Source organism: Talpa occidentalis, unplaced genomic scaffold (assembly GCF_014898055.3).
Source record: "Talpa occidentalis isolate TD23 unplaced genomic scaffold, MPIMG_talOcc4v2.1 talOcc4.7, whole genome shotgun sequence".
NCBI lineage: Eukaryota > Metazoa > Chordata > Mammalia > Eulipotyphla > Talpidae > Talpa > Talpa occidentalis.
This window is the reverse complement of record NW_023605083.1, coordinates 65,220,468-65,235,981: the sequence shown is the minus strand read 5'-3', so window position 1 is coordinate 65,235,981 and position 15,514 is coordinate 65,220,468. Positions and strand designations below refer to the sequence as shown.

General features: G+C 47.9%; 1 protein-coding gene across 5 annotated transcripts in view; it reads left to right on the top strand.

Annotated features, from left to right (window-relative positions):
* Nucleotides 1–15,514, top strand: part of WHRN (whirlin) — a 79,199-nt gene that overhangs the window by 9,903 nt on the left and 53,782 nt on the right. For all 5 annotated transcript variants that reach the window (XM_054689386.1, XM_054689388.1, XM_037495309.2 and 2 more), the window contains exon 2: nucleotides 14,705–14,926. In XM_054689386.1, the coding sequence (XP_054545361.1) occupies nucleotides 14,705–14,926 (222 nt within the window). The remainder of the gene's footprint in view (nucleotides 1–14,704; nucleotides 14,927–15,514) is intronic.

Sequence of the window (15,514 nt, the reverse complement as noted above, 5' to 3'; positions counted from 1 at the left end):
AGAGTTTAGAGCTGGCTTTGGAGTGGGATCTGGGTTTGTCCGACAGTGTTGCTGCATTATGTGGCTGTGACCTTGAGTAGTGCCCTTTGCATTTCCCTTGAACCTGGCTCATCGTCCTCACAAACAGGTAATTGTTAGCTGTTGCATATCCAGAGTGGGAAACATATAGCCACGGAGGTCCCGCTGCAAGCATTGGGATGAAAAATGTTATCGACTGCATGCACTTGGCTTGAAACTCTTCAGTTGTGCCTGCTTAGTTTAAAAAAAAAAAAAAACTGCCTTTGGAAGAACGTGCTAGGACTCAGGGCCCTTGTGATTCCTCATAGCTCTGAACTGCAGAGTCATTTACTAAATGTAGTCAATATTCCCACATACACAGAGTCTCTTTTATAATGTAACTGCTCCTATGGATTTGGGCATCTGGATTTTGGCATCTGCATTTTCGTTTCACAGCTGTCCTAAATCCCAGTGGTTGAATAGAATTGTGAGCCCGACATCCCTTGAAAATGTGGGGAGAGAAGACAGAGGCGTAACTCAAAGGCCAGTGTGTACAGGCTGCATCCCCATCCTTGTTCCCTGGCATCCTTCCCCCCCCCCACCACCACCCAAGGACTCCCGGGGGGCTCTGATGAGCAGGGAGTGGAGGTGGCTTTTTCTAGAACCCATTAGAGCAATTAATGCAGGTAAAGTGGTGATTTGACAACATGGGCATTTGCACTTTGAAAAAAAAACCCTGTAATTTATTTGAAGCACTCTAAAATGGTGTGCTCCTCTTCATTAAGAGGGTTCTGATTAAGAAAAGAAAAGAAAAGTAGTCCAGCTCTCTGAATTAACTTCCCGTGGAGGTAGGGAAACTTCACTCAGAAGTCACTGGGGGAGGGGTTTCATCCTGCCACTTCCCTCTAGGTCCCCATGGGGGGCCTGGGTTCCTTTGGTGTGCCAGGATCAGCATGACCTTTACTCAGTGCACCACCACTGCTGTGCAAGTTCTCTCTCTCTCTCTCTGTCTCTCTCTCTCTCTCCCCCTCTTCCTCCCTCCTCTTCTGCTCAGGGACCCCAAACCTTTTCCAGGTTTCCACCTCTCACCCCTTCTCTACCCCCAAGTCCTTCTAATCCTGAGATGTCAAGTCTGCTGTCAAGGTCAAGATGTACAGACCGCCTTAAATTTCTTTCTCTCTGCCCTCCAATATCTTCCCCCAGCGGCTTGCCTTGTCCCTGAGCAGGAGATGTACCTCATTTTGGTTCATTTGGGTTTTTATTTATCTTCCGGTTCCTCCCCAGTATCAAGGGCCGCCTGTATTCGCCCTGGAAGCCTGGGCTCATCTCTGACCCACTGGTGGCGCCTTCTCTTACCCTCAAATCATGGACGTTTCCCAAGTTTGTAACTTTGACTTGCTCCTTTGCTCCATGTCTCACTGTGGGGATCACACAGGCCCTCTTTTCCTGACCTCTCCCCGGCAGGCATGTCTCACACCACCCTCCACCTGCACCTCTGCCTGCTGCAGCAGCCTCACTGTCTCCTGTCTTGCTCATCTGCAACCTCCCCTTTTCCTGGGGACCACCCTATTACATACCCACCTGTCCATTCTCCCACGTGGAGGCAGGAAGAACTTTCTAAATTTGCCTGAAGCCTTGCAATGGAACTGGGAGCCTGCAGGGCAGATTTTGAGAACCTCAACCTGATTTTCAGGCTGCCCACTATCTAATTATCTTTTACCCACAGGCCGATCTTTTCTCAGCTATTCTCCGAGTATAGTCCACATTTGGCCAGATGAGCAACATGGCCTCTCCTGAAACAAGGCATTGATTCATCTTTCTCCTGTTTGACCACATCCCCTTCCCCAACCATTGTGAAGGTCCCCCGTCTGTGGGAAACCTGTTGCTTCCCTGAGCTCCCCCCTGGAGGGGACTGCTTTGCATCTGTCCTGGCACAGATTGCATGTTTCCTAGTGTTTTCTTTAATTTGTTGCTCTGGGAACGTGGCAACCTTTGTTTTGAGGGCTCACAATAATGATGCTTTCTGCATCATTTTAAACCTGTTTAAACCTCCCACCTACCCTATCAGGTTCCAGGCCTGTACAACTTTTATCACTTCATTTTTCAAAATTGCAGTTTGGCACTTTCCTGTTGTCACAAAGACAGAAAATAGCAGAGCAAGAGTTTAAACCCAGGGTTTCTTGATCTGAGGAGAGGTGTCCTGAGCCCCATCACCAGAGAGAGTGACATCCCAGGAGGCCTGAGCCTGGGCTCTGGAGCCAGACGCTCTGGGTTGGAAGCCTGGCTCTGTCCCTTGGTACCTGTGGGCCCTTGAACCAGCTTCTTAACCTCACTGATGCCCAACATCCTCTTCAGTAAGACTGTGATGGAACAGGAGTCACATGGCAGGCAGGTGACCGAGCTCCTCTTTTAGTGTCCTCATCTCTAATATGGGTCAGACAACTGACGTGTGAAAGCATTAGGCACAGCTATTAAACCTGGACATTTATTATTTTTTTATAATTATTTCCATTTTTTATTCACTAATTTTGGAATTGCAGAAAAATTGCTAACAAAAATATAGCGTTCCCCTTCTGCCCTTCATTTGAGATTGCTTTGGTTATTAATCTGGTCATTTAATAATTTCCTACTGTGTTCAGTCTGCCGGGTTGGAGTCATTGTCCTACTAGAGGAGGCTCTTCCTGGTATAGAATACAGAACACAGATGATGACAAGCTTATAATACCCAGCACACTAATAAATAGTACCATCTGGAGGGTCTCCTGTGTGCCCCCAGGAGCTCTGCCCTCCTCTTCACCACAGCCCCCAGGAGAGGAAGGGACATTGGGAAGGGAGAGTGACCACCACACTCACCCAGGTGGGAGGTGGCAGGACCGCCTGTGAACCTAGGTGCCCTGCCTCCAGAGCACATCACTTTCGTCCATGCTCTTGGCTACTTCTGAAGGAAAAGCTGGGTGTGAGGCCCAGCATAGTCCTGGCCAGAGCAGGGGCTCAGGAAATGGATGTTTCTACCCTGATTTTTTCCTTATGGGAGTGGCCTTGCTGCCATTGAACGAGACAACCCACGAGGAACCAGACAGCTCAGGCCATAGTCACCTGCCCTGTTTGGGCAAGCTCTGTGCATTTTACTGACTACACTTTAGGGACAGAGAGAACCCTGGGTCTGCTCTTCCCCACCCCCTACCCCCAGCTTCCTCACCAGGCCCCAGCCTTTGTCTGTTTTTTATTTTGGACATTATCTCTGGACATTCCCAAATTAGATAACTGTCACCTCAACTCTATCCCCATTAGGGTAAACCTGTGACAAATGAAGTCAGAAATCTCATTGAATGGTGGCGTCGCTGAATCCATCCACACTGTCTGCTGTGTGGGCAGGGTCAGAACTGGATTTTCTGGGCCTCATGTAAAAGGCCTGCGGCTGTCAACCCTGTCACAGACTGGACAAATGAAAGGCCCATTTGTTGGGTTCATAGGAAACTTGAAGCGCAGGGGCATCTGTCTGGGCTTTTAAGAGGAAATGTGTGTGTGTGTGTGTGAATGACCTAAGAGACACGGACTCAATTTAGAAAATGTAGAAACCCCAGAAAAACACAAAGGAAAAAAACTAAAATCATTGCTAACCCCCTCCATCCAGAGAAAATCACCACTGACAATTGGATTCCTGGCTTCCCAGCCCTCCAGGTGCCTATGTGTGGACTTCTGTATTGGGAATTTTCTCCAAAACTGCCGTTCTAAACACAGTCATTAAGCCTGCTTCCTCACCAGTGACTGTTTTCCCACCTTGATAAATGTTTCTAGAACATGCTTTTTAATGACTGTATAATATAGCAAAGGGGGACATGATTTATTTGGTTACTTCTGTTTGTTTGGTTCTTTTTATTTGGTTACTTTCTTCTGTTTGTTTTTTCAACAAGAGCCATATTGCTGCTTTAAACATCCCTGCCTGTGAATCTTTTTCTAAAGATTTATTTTATTTATTTATGTGTAGAAGAACTGGGGTGTAGGCCAGGAGTGTGTGTCGGGGGAATGAGAGGATTCACCAGAGACAGAGCAGGGAGCAGAACACCTGCCTGTGAATCTTCAAGAGCATCTCTCACAGTTCCTTTGGCTGTCTTTCTGGAGGTGGCATTGGTCAGGGAATGGGCATATTGTTAAAGCTTTGTTAACTGTAGCCCAGTTGCTTTTGGGAAAGGTTTGTTTTCAAGCGGCCCTTCCTACCAAGATTAGCGGTGTGTGAGATGCCTCATATTCCCCAGCCTTGCTAACGCTGGATATTATATTTCTTTTCCATTTTTGCCAATCTGATAGACAAATAAGTATCATGTTCTAATTTACATAATTTAAATAGCGAGGTTGAACTCCTTTGCAAACGTGTTGTTTGAATAGCTATATATACACATACATACATAATTTATTTTTGGTGTATAACTTGATTATTAATGTCCTGTGCCCATTTAATTATCAGCATTTTTTATTTCTATGGCATTAAATCCAGTCTTTTTCTCTTTGCCATCTGCTGAGTAGGTTGTTAGATGGTTGATTCATCCACCTGGAATTTGAATTCTTTAGTCTGGGGGTGAGTTAAATTGGAAGCCCCTCCCCTTTATAGCTGAGACCACAAAGAACGTGAGGAAGGACAGGAATGGAGAGTCTGGAAGGAGAATGCACCCATCCATGTGCATCGTGAACTGAGAAAATGATATTGATACAAACAATTTCCTGATGGATGGATGTGCTGTGGACATTGATTCTAGACAACCAAACACTCCATGTGACCTCCATCTTGAGTGATTATATTTATGACCCCTAGAATCTTGTTAGTTCTTTCTTAAAGAAAAAAAGAAAAGAAATAAGAGACAAAATTTAAAAGAACATGTGTAAAGCAATTTACTTAAATTATAAGCTATGCTAGTAAAAGCTAGGCTTAGTGGATAATTGAAGAATTGCATTAAAAAGAAATCAATATCTCTGGAATCTGCTCTGTCTTCATTTTATGAGTTTTGCAAAAGGATGGACACTCTGTCACTCTCTTGCAAATTTCTCAGACCGTTTCTCAACATTTTTTTCCCCCTTTCTTTGATTGTTGGTGTTTTTCCTTTTCACACAGTCTTAACTCACCAGCCATTAGAAAGGAGGATAGTGGAGAACAGGAACTTTAAAATGTCAGGTCCCTGTTCCTGGATCCCAGCGTCTCCAGCCCCAGCCTGAGAGCAAAGATTTCCTTCTGTATCTTTACTGAGCCTTTGGAGAAGGTCAAATGAGAGAGAGAGAGAGAGAGAGAGAGAGAGAGAGAGAGAGAGAGAAACACCAAGGCTTGATTTCTTAAAATCTCCTCTATAAGACCCAAATTAAAGGCGAATTTAAACAGCTTTAAAGAAAATTCAGAGGGGGAAAGAAGCCACAGTTGCTCCCATTGTCCTACTTCACCATTTCTCTGCCATCTCCCAGGCCTTTATTTCTGGGAATTCACCTTTCCTCGGTGCTTTCATCACCCAGCTTCCTTTCATTTTTGTTTTGCACATGTATTGCCTCCTGATTCTTCTGTTACACTGCATTTCAGGGATGGGGGCTTGGATGGGCTCACACAGCTGCTCTGCAGTCCAGGATGCAGAAGCCCAAGCAGGTCAGGTGGTCACAAAGAGACAGAGCAGATGGCCCTCATCGTGGGCCAGCTTTGCCCCAGTTCCTGGCTTCCCGATGGGCACACAGGTGTCAGGGACATCACCACAAAGCCCCCATTCAAGAATTCATTGAGTGGATTCTTAAACACACCACTACCTGCTCATCTCAACATTCCCAAAGAATATAGACTAATAATATTTGGGCTTTTGTTTAAGTGGGTGTTTATAAATAACATGCATGCTTAGACCAAAGTCAGCAGTAGCTGGCGTTGGAAGGAGAGAAGTTGGATGAGAAAGCAGAGTCATTGTCTAAGCATCTGTGAAAAAATCCTCTCCCTCCTACTGCTTGGAGAAACTATCTAATCCTTGAGATATACTTTAGCACTCATTCATCCATCTGGAAATTATTTTATTGAGCACTTCTTATGTGATAGGTGGGATTTAAAACCTTCTTAACTCAGCATATCCCATTTACATCTTTTTTCATATATTTATAGTTAATATTTCTATTTCAAGAATAATTGAGTAATATAATCTAAAGAGCACACCATGAAAAGGCAGAAAGATCAGAAATCCCATATTGGGCAGAGTATGTGTGTGTTGTATTTAATAGTAATAGTATTTCATATTTAAATGAAATTCTGAGCTTCCTAGCAACCAAGGCAAAAAGGAAATGAATACATTCTTTAGATTTGCCTAGAGAACTCACTGAAATTTCACAAGAAGCAAAATCCCTTCTTGGTGGTCAACTTCAATAGGAAGTTACCTTGCTTTTCTTCATGTTTATTTCATGTTGGAAAAGATGTAAGTGAAGAAGTCTGGTATATAAGTATGTTGAGATATATATAGGGAGCAGCACTTGCAAATAACTGGGAGCACTTGATATTTTAAGAAAGGTCTGATGGCAGAAGATGAGGCTCGCCAGCCAACAGGAGCTTACATTTTATATCAGAAGCACTGGGAGAGTTTGGGGGCAGAGAAGAGGCAGTGTCTACTTGCATTCTTTTAAAAAGAAAAAGATTTATTTTTTATTTATTTATGCATGCAAGAATTGGGGTGTAGGTCAGAGTTGCAGAAGGTGAGAGGATTCACCAGAGACAGAGAGGGGAGCAGAACAGGCGGATCTACTGGAATACACTGCTGAGGGGAGCAGCTGGAGGCAGGAGAGGTCTGCTGTGCTATGTGGGTCAGCTCCTTGCCAGGGATAGAACCCTGCTGCAGTGGCTGGTAATAGCTTGATAGTTCGAATCTTTAACCCCTGTGCCTCCAGGGAGTCCCTCCACTTGCATTCTTAAAGGATACTCTGGCTGCCCTGTAGACTGAATTTGGAGTCTTGGGGGAGGAGGCTGGGAAGCCATTGCAGTTAGTGGTCCCTGTAAGAGGTAATTAACACACATAAAAACATGATGCAGAGCGAAGCAGCTCTGAAGACAGAGCTACTAATTAGGGCTTTACTTTCTCATGACATTAAAATATGCCACTGGGCAGAGATCACGTTGCTGATGTCTGTCTTCCTTAGAGTGGGGCTGAGTGGGGAGGGCCTTTCCAGCCTGGGTGGCTCCCCATGACTCCAGCTTGGGGCTCAAGTCCAGGAGCTCTGGCTTGCTTACAGCCTGTAGTCCCACATCCGTTCCTCAGACCCTGTCCTCAACCATCCTATGAGGCCCAGTTGTCAGCTTGGCCTTGTGTTATCTGAACCCCTTGAGCCACTGATGAGAGAGGCACTACTAGAGAGAGTCCAAGATTCAAACCCAGGTTCTGCCTCTTATTTATCCTCGTGAAGTCCATGAGACACGCCCCCACCTAGAGTCTCTTTCATCACCTCTGCAATAGGAAGAATAAGCGATGTGGTCATCGCTGTAGCTTTGCTGTCACCAGGACTCCTACCCACCATTGGCTGAGCCCCTGCAGTGCCCCTGCCTGGCTCAGGATGCTTGTGTGAAATCTCTGGCCTATCTTCATTCAGCCTGCCTGTCACTCCGGGAGGGGAGTGTCAGTGACTCCATTTAATGGGTGAGACGCTGAGGCCCAGAGGGCTTAAGTAAATCGTCTAAAGTCTCATAGACAGGAAGAGGCGGAACTTGGTTTGGGGATGGCTTTCTAGTGAAAATATCTCCCACTAAAAAATTCTTGCAGAGGGGTAGGATCCCTGCCTCTAAGACAGCTTTTTAATTTAGCTCTTTGCAATACTTTTTTCCATAGATGGAACAAGATTTGCCTCTTGTAGTCTGTGGAAGAAAACCTGAAGGAGGGTGGATCCCTTCACCCCACTGAGTGCTGCTTTGGGAAAACACCATATGAAAGACCCTTCTTCCTGCCCCGCCCCCCACTACACTCCTCAGAAGTTTCCTTTACAAGCCCAACCTGGGGTGAATTGGCCTAAGTAGACCCAGATGGCACAGGGCTGCACCCTGCAGGCAATTGGAGGAACAACAACTGGGAAGGACACCCTCCCAAGGAAAGCATGACCACCCTGCCTACTGTCTCAGGAATTCCACTTTTCTCTAGTCTAGTGAGCAGATGCATATTAATATGTTCATCGTGCCATTGTTAGAGTTGGCAAAAAAGGGCAGTGGGAGTTTCTTGTTGGTACGTCTCTGCCAGGGAATGCTTTGGGGGGCTGGATGAAATGAGCTTAATTGAGTGGTATGGACAGATCTTCAAAATACACATTTTTACATGAAAAATGATGATGAAACTGTTAAGTATCAGTCAATGTACTTAGATATCAGACATGAATATTTTTGTTCATGTGCATCCACACATTTGTATGATGTAGGGAGCTGGATACTAAAATGTAGCCGCCCTGGCGGGGAAGGTCGAGACTGCCACTCTGGGTTCTCTACGATAATAATAATACCCACACCTATCTTCCAGGCACTAAATACTTTATGTATTTCAACTAATTTGATCCTCACAACTGCCCCATGAGATAATACCACTATTATCCCATCTTATGCCTGGGGAACTGGGGCACAGATGGTGAAGTAACTTGCCTGCGGTTGCTGTGGGCAGGTGGCAGAGCTGGGAATGGAATACCTGCAGCCTGGCTCCAGAACTAGGGCTCATCACAGCCCCCCCTCCTGCTTCTCTCTCCAAATCCCATATATGCCGAGTGTGTATGCACTCAGGCGAGTGGAGAAGCTCGGGATGGGGACCCAGGATCACCTGAGCCAGTCTAGTCCACTTTTCTTCCTGTGGCCTAATTTGAGCAGATTCCTGAGGACTCTCTGGCTTATGGAAAGCTCAGTAAATGCCCGATTGAATGAATGAATGGGTGAATGAATGAATGTACAAATGAATGAGTGAGAAGGAGCAGGGAGAGATCATAAAGAAAACAACATGCGCTATGCCTCAAGGAACTTGTCTTTTAGTCTTGGAGACAGGATGTGTCAAAGTAATGCAGAACCTACCAGTCTGGTCTGTGAGGAGCAGTCAGTCACTATCTAGGAAGGCTTCCTGGAGGTGGTGGGAAAGGGGCTGAATGCCAGAGATGGGGCAGATATGAGGGAGTATGGATTAATGGAAGAGGGGTCTTCTATGACAAGGTGGAAAGAGGGAAAGAAGAGGTGAGAGTTGCTCTTATCTTCGTGTCCATGTAGATTAGACATACAGAGAATTTCTGGGGCTCATGTTTGGGAGGAGCTGGTAGACTCAGGAAAGGAATTGATAGACATTTAGTACCCGCTGTGTGCCATACACTATATAGACAGTTTAGACTGTCTTCAATAATCCTCACAGCATATGCATTTTAAAGGCAGGAACAAGATCAGAGAGGTTATATGATTGGTTCTGTGTCACACAGCAAGTCAACAGCACAGCCAGGATTGGTGCCCAGTGTGGCTGATCCTAAAGCCCCAGCCACACAAGGTGGGACTTGGGAGGGCAGGTGAACCTCGTCCTATTCCCTCCTCCCATCATGAACCTGAGTCTCAGTCCAGTTCCCCTTCCCGTCTCTGTTCCTGAGAAAACTTGCCCCTTGAGGTCTGTGCCCTGAAATAAAGCTGGATGACTCATCATGAATTCTCACTGGAGAATTTTCCGGAACACTTCTTCTGTACACGCCCCTCCGGACAATAGTCTGAAAGGCTTGTGACCTTGAGGTCCTCTTCTTGCTTGCCCCGTGGTGCATGCTTTTGAGTCCAGGAGCACAGTCCCATCTGCCATTTTAGCACACAGCTCCAGTCCCCTGCCTTTCTGACTCTTTCCAGGCTGTTTGTCAGTCCTCTGGCCAGCAGAGAATCATGTCAGCCTTGTCTGTGATTTTGAGGTTTCAGTGTTGCCGCTGAAGAGCTGAGTGAGGCAAATTTGCCTCCTGAGAGCATTAATCCAAGTAGCAAGTTATTAAGTTTGAAGACATACACATATAATTTACATTTCCATAATCATAACGTGCTGCCTGAATAGTCATCTGGTGATGGATAGAATCTTAGTGATGCCATCTGTTGGGTCAGATTGAGATTCTTCAATGATCTGACTTGGTAGGATGCAAGCCAACCCCCAGGTTGAGTTTCTCCACAAACACTGGGGGACCAGCATGGGAGCACGTGCCTGCAGTGGACTCCCCTAGATCTTTCTTTTTAACCCTGGCTCAGCAAATTCCCGAGTGATAAGCACTGTGCTAATAGAGTAGGATTGTGATCTTTCTTTCACAGGAGAGAAACATCAACAGAGAGGTTCAGTAACGTGTGGGAGGTGGCACAGCTAATAAGCAAGTACTTCAGGAGTCTGGCTAATTCTGCAGGTTGCCACAGCAGGAAAGAGGTGTGGTTGACAGATGTTGCCCACACAACATATACTGGTGGAGAATGCAGGGTATGTGAAGGTCGTTATTGGGTGCCATTTAGCAGGCAGCTGCCTGCAAAGAACAGGGACTCCGGCCCTAGTCCCTCTGGAGGGGTGTCTCTCCAGCCCTCAGGCCCCTCTGAAGGCCCCCTGCTACCCACGACAATGCTGAGCTGGAGTGTGCTCCTGCCACATCTGAGACACCCTCCCCACTATCTGCCCTTCTAGTGTTTTCTTAAACCCTGTTGGGTCCTGTTGAGATGGAGTCTCAGTGCCCCCAGGTTCTGTCTGGATCAGGTTCCGAGTCTAGTAGCAACCAGTTCAGCGTGGTTCTGAGTGTGTCAATGAGGGAAACTGAGGATAGTTTCCCAGGCCAGGAGTTGGGTCCAGGCTCCATGCCTGCCTGGAGTCTGCTCTTGCTTTGCCCCAGGCCCCTGTCTCTTCACTGCCGCGACCTGTGACCCCCGTGAGGGTAAGTGTAGCGTGTCCTTCTAAAAGCAGCCTGCACCAGAGAGACATTAGCAACCAGTGTGTCCGACCTGCTCCCTGCCAGGTGCAGAAGCAAGGCCCAGTGAGAGGAGGCCGGAGCCCTGGTCATCCAGCCAGCCAGAGGCTCTGCGAGGGCCTGTCTGGGTCTGAGGGCAGCCAAATGCTTTTGGAGTCTGCCCCACTGCCGGAGGCTGCTTGCTTCCAAGGCTACTTTGGTGAGGGAAGTGGCTGATTCTTTTGAGAATGAATGGCCTGGTGCACCTAACCCGGTGGGTGCACAACCCGGCCAGGTGCACAACCCCTCCCTGGCCTGAGCCTCAGGGCTCAAGGTGGCAGTGGCCAGCCGGTGCGCAAGGCTGGTGGAAGGCGAGCAGGGTGACTGTCACCAACTCACTGGAGGAAATGACTCCTTTTCAGTCCACCCTTACAAATAAGCTAGTGGCTGTTCATAAACATGGAGACAAGGAGACAGTAAGAAGGGGAGGACTGCCTTAGACTAACCTCCTCCTCCCTGAAACACATACACGCACACACACACACACACACACACACACACACACACACACACTCCTTGAGTTCTGAGCACTGCAGAGTTGGAAGTGCTGTCTCGAGAATCTTGTGTTTTTCACTTTTGCCAGAAAAACACGGTGGCAGGGGATGATGACACTCTTGCTTGCTCTCCAAGACCCACTAAAAGCCCGTATTTATTCCTCCAAAGCGCCAGTCTCAGCCTCCTGAGTGTTCTAAGCTTGAGTGACTCTCAGGTTCCCTGGTCCCATGGGCTGGGGGGGCGCAGGTATAGAGGGGACGCAGCCTGCCCAGAGTGGGCTTCTGCATCTGGACTGGGCCTCTCATAGCTGTACCCTCCCTGTGCCTTTCCTTTTTGGCTAACAGGGCCCCCCACCCTGTGAAATATTGGGGGCAGGCAGCAGGTGGGAGACTCTTTGACCTCCTGGGCCCTCTCCAGCACCAGCTCACGGTGGTGTTCTCATCAAAGGCATTAACCTCCTCTCCAGGCTCAAGGTTGCCGCTTGCCTATTTATAGAACTGACCAAGAGAATTCCACTATTGCCGGCGACTCAGAATACAGATTGGGCTCCGTGCAATGCTTTTCAATCACTCCCCACCTTCTTTTTGAACTCGGACTATGCTTTTCTGCACCAAGTGTTCCTTCTCAATCCAGATGCTCTGGAAAGAGGAGAGCGGGTGGCAGGGCTTGCTGAGCTCCTACTGTGTGCAAAGGCTCTAGAGCTCCCTTGTGTGGTCTCCTTGAATCCACCCAATCCTGAGAGGTGGGCACTGTTCCTTCACGTGTGTAGCTTGGAGCAGGGAAGCAGCTGGCCCAAGACAGAAGTGCAACTTACATCCCATTCTGCAGGACTCCACAGCCTGTGTTCTTTCCACTCACAACCCTTTGTTCCTTTCAAACTTAACCTTTCAGATCAGATGAGTAAGGTGATGCCTGTGGATGTTATGGCTTCTTTGAAGGTCATGTTTACTTTCTTTCTCACCTAATCAAGTCAACCTTTTCTGAGGACCCATTGTGCGCCACACAAAGACTCATCTCTCACTCGGCTGCAGGCATCATGGGGACCTACTGTGTGCTAGGTGAAGCTTTGTCTCATACTAAGTTGCGGGCATCATGATGACCTACTGTGTACCAGGCTGCAAGTGTCAGGAGACGTTGCCCTCTTTGTTTTCCCCAGGCTTTGCACATAGTAGGCCCTTAGCAAACCCTTGTCCAATGAACAATGGGGCTCAGACTCATAGTTTGTCTAGGGAGGTTGCAGAGAAGAGGCCGGTCAGGTCAGAGCCATTGCAAACCAGCGCCTTCATAGAGGAGGGGGCGTCAGGAAGATCTCTGGCAGGTGCAATGGCCTTTGAGGCCTCTGTGATGCCGCTGGTGCCCTGTGACCCACTTCCCCACTTGCTCTGCAGAAGCCCACTTGGTCTTTGCCTCCCCATCCTGCATCTCAAACTCAGCGGAGATTTCCCCTCTAACTGTTCTATCAGGGGAGTCCCAAGGAACGCTAAAAGAACACTGTAAATCTTCCCCTGCTCATCTTCTCAAAGTCGTTTTTAAAAGCAGAATTTTGGAACGCTGCCATCCTCTCATTATCCCTCCTCCGGGGACTGGCATTAAGCCGTGGAATTGAGGGAGCAGGTGCCTCCCACTTGCTGTTCCTCCTCCAGGAGAGGTTCAAATGTCAGAGTGTCCTCGGGCAGTGCCTGCCCCGCTGGGCGACCCACTGTCCTTGGAAGTTCAGCCCTTGACCCCCTTAAGTCTATCAAGAGTACTGGGTAGTCAGTGGAACCAAATGCAGCAGATTCAGGCAAGTTTGGGGGAACTTACAGCAAAGCGTAGTTCCCCTCTCCTTTTAGGCATGGCGATGTTTTCTGATGTTGAAAGCAATATACCCTCATTCTAGAACATTTGAAAAACATTGGAAAACAGGAAGAACCTAACAATAATCACCATACTCCTGCCTCCCTGGCCAGAAGCAAGACTGGTATCTTGGCACACCTCTCTTCTGTTATGTTTTTTTCCTATGTGATTTTTCTCTTAACATAATTGAGATCATACTATCAGACATGTTTTCTATCCTTTGACACCACTTAATATTAAAATATATCACATATCCAAGGCATCACAACCTCCTTGTAATGATTTTAATGTAATTTTAAAGGCAATGTGAATCTTTGTAAGTGTAGGTACTCTGTTTACTCAAGTTTCCCCCGTTGGGGGAGGTGCTTGCTTTTAACCTGACTTCATTCTGCTCCAGGTGCATTGTGGGAGAGCAACATGGCTGATCTCTGCTTCCACCCAGAGCACACCTTGGACTTAGCTCTTCTTGTGGTCCTTCCATCCTCAGGCTGGAAATGTAAAGGAAAGTGGTCTCTCTACTCAAAATTAGTTGCCATGTGAGAGGGATATCTTCCTCAGTGTGTGGACAGGCAGCTCCCCTCTGTTTCTTCACCAGCACCAAAGGATCCCTCCCCCACAAGACTGGCTTCCTTGAGGATTTCAGGAGCTAAAGCATAGCAGATATTCTGCAGTGTCTGACACATCCAGACCCTTCTGGATGCTAAGGAATCTCTACTGTTAATGTTTTCTCTCTTAACTCTCTTGTTTGGGATCTAATAAGGGTTGCCAGGAACACCCCCACGTCTGTGACATAGAGGGACTCAGAGGTTGCCCATATAGCTGTACTCAGCACATGGCTGAGATCTCTTACAGTGAAAGGACACACTTCAAAATGAGCCCTGGGGAAAGGCATGTGGGGTGGTCTGGGGGACAGCAGTCTCAAGCTTCCAGCCCTCTCCCCATGCCAGCACACAAGAGGTACTCGATCCCCCCCATCCCTGGACTGTGACAACACATGTGACATGTTCCCTGCCCAGGATGCCCATGGCCTTTTACTGGGACTGGTCACGTAGGATCCCTCCGACTGTGCCCACATTCCAGACCCAGGTGTTCAGCATAAGCCGCACAGTGTGCACACACAGTCTAGCCACAGGGACCCCACTAGTCAGGGAATGGTGGGACCCCTCAGAGCCAAGTCCCCGGATGCCAGTCAGGTGTTGTTAAGGATGATAGTCTCTAGCTGCTCAGCAGAGGTATGCTGGGAGATCAAATTTCCTGTGTTTGAGCCATTTCAAGATGGAGGTGGGACAGATGTCCTTGTCTCCATCTAACTGAGGGTTAGAAAAAGAAAAGGACTTGGGGACTGACCTCCTCCAAGTGTAGGGTCAAGTTCTGGGAAATGGGCAGGTGTTCCTTTTTGCTAACTCATGTGTCCCTCTCTCTGTAGGCTCTCAAGGGCTCCAAGAAGCTGGTGCTGTCAGTGTACTCAGCAGGGCGTGTCCCAGGGGGCTACATCACCAACCACATCTACACCTGGGTGGACCCCCAGGGCCGCAGCATCTCCCCGCCCTCCAGCCTGCCCCAGCCCCATGGCAGCAGCGCACTGAGGCAGAGAGAGGGGGACCGGAGGAGCAACCTGCACCTCCTGCAAGGCGGGGATGAGAAAAAGGTGAGCTGCCTGACCCCATGGCATCAGCTGGTGGAGAGAGGCTGGGCTCTGAGACCCCATTCTCCTTGCCAGTTCTAATCCAGGACAGCTTCTTAGAGTCTAGAAGAAGGGGCCTGGTTCCGTGGGGGCTCTGTCCTCTTTCTCTCCCTCAAGTCCCCAGTGATCGGCTTTCCTTTTACTTTCTTTCTGACTGTGCAGTGTATATTATGATGCAGGCTAAACTACTGCAACACAAGGGCCAAATACTGTGAATTAAATAACACAGGTCAATTTCTCCTGCTGGCAGAATAGAGGGCACTGTCTAGGACAGTAGGCAGCTCTGTGCCTGCCTCATTCTGGGACCCAGATCCCCTCCACTATCCTCATCATCTCGGATATTGCCCCCTTCTGATGGGTGGGGGGGGCACACCCACTCTATAGAGAATTGAAGAGGGAAGAGAGAAAGCCCAGAGCTTCCTTTTAAATTAAATATGCTCTATAAAAAAGATGAAATCTTGCCATTTTTGACAACATGGATAGAGCTGGAAGGGATTATGGCTATGAAATAGGTCAGATGGAGAAAGACAAATACCAGATGATTTTACTCAT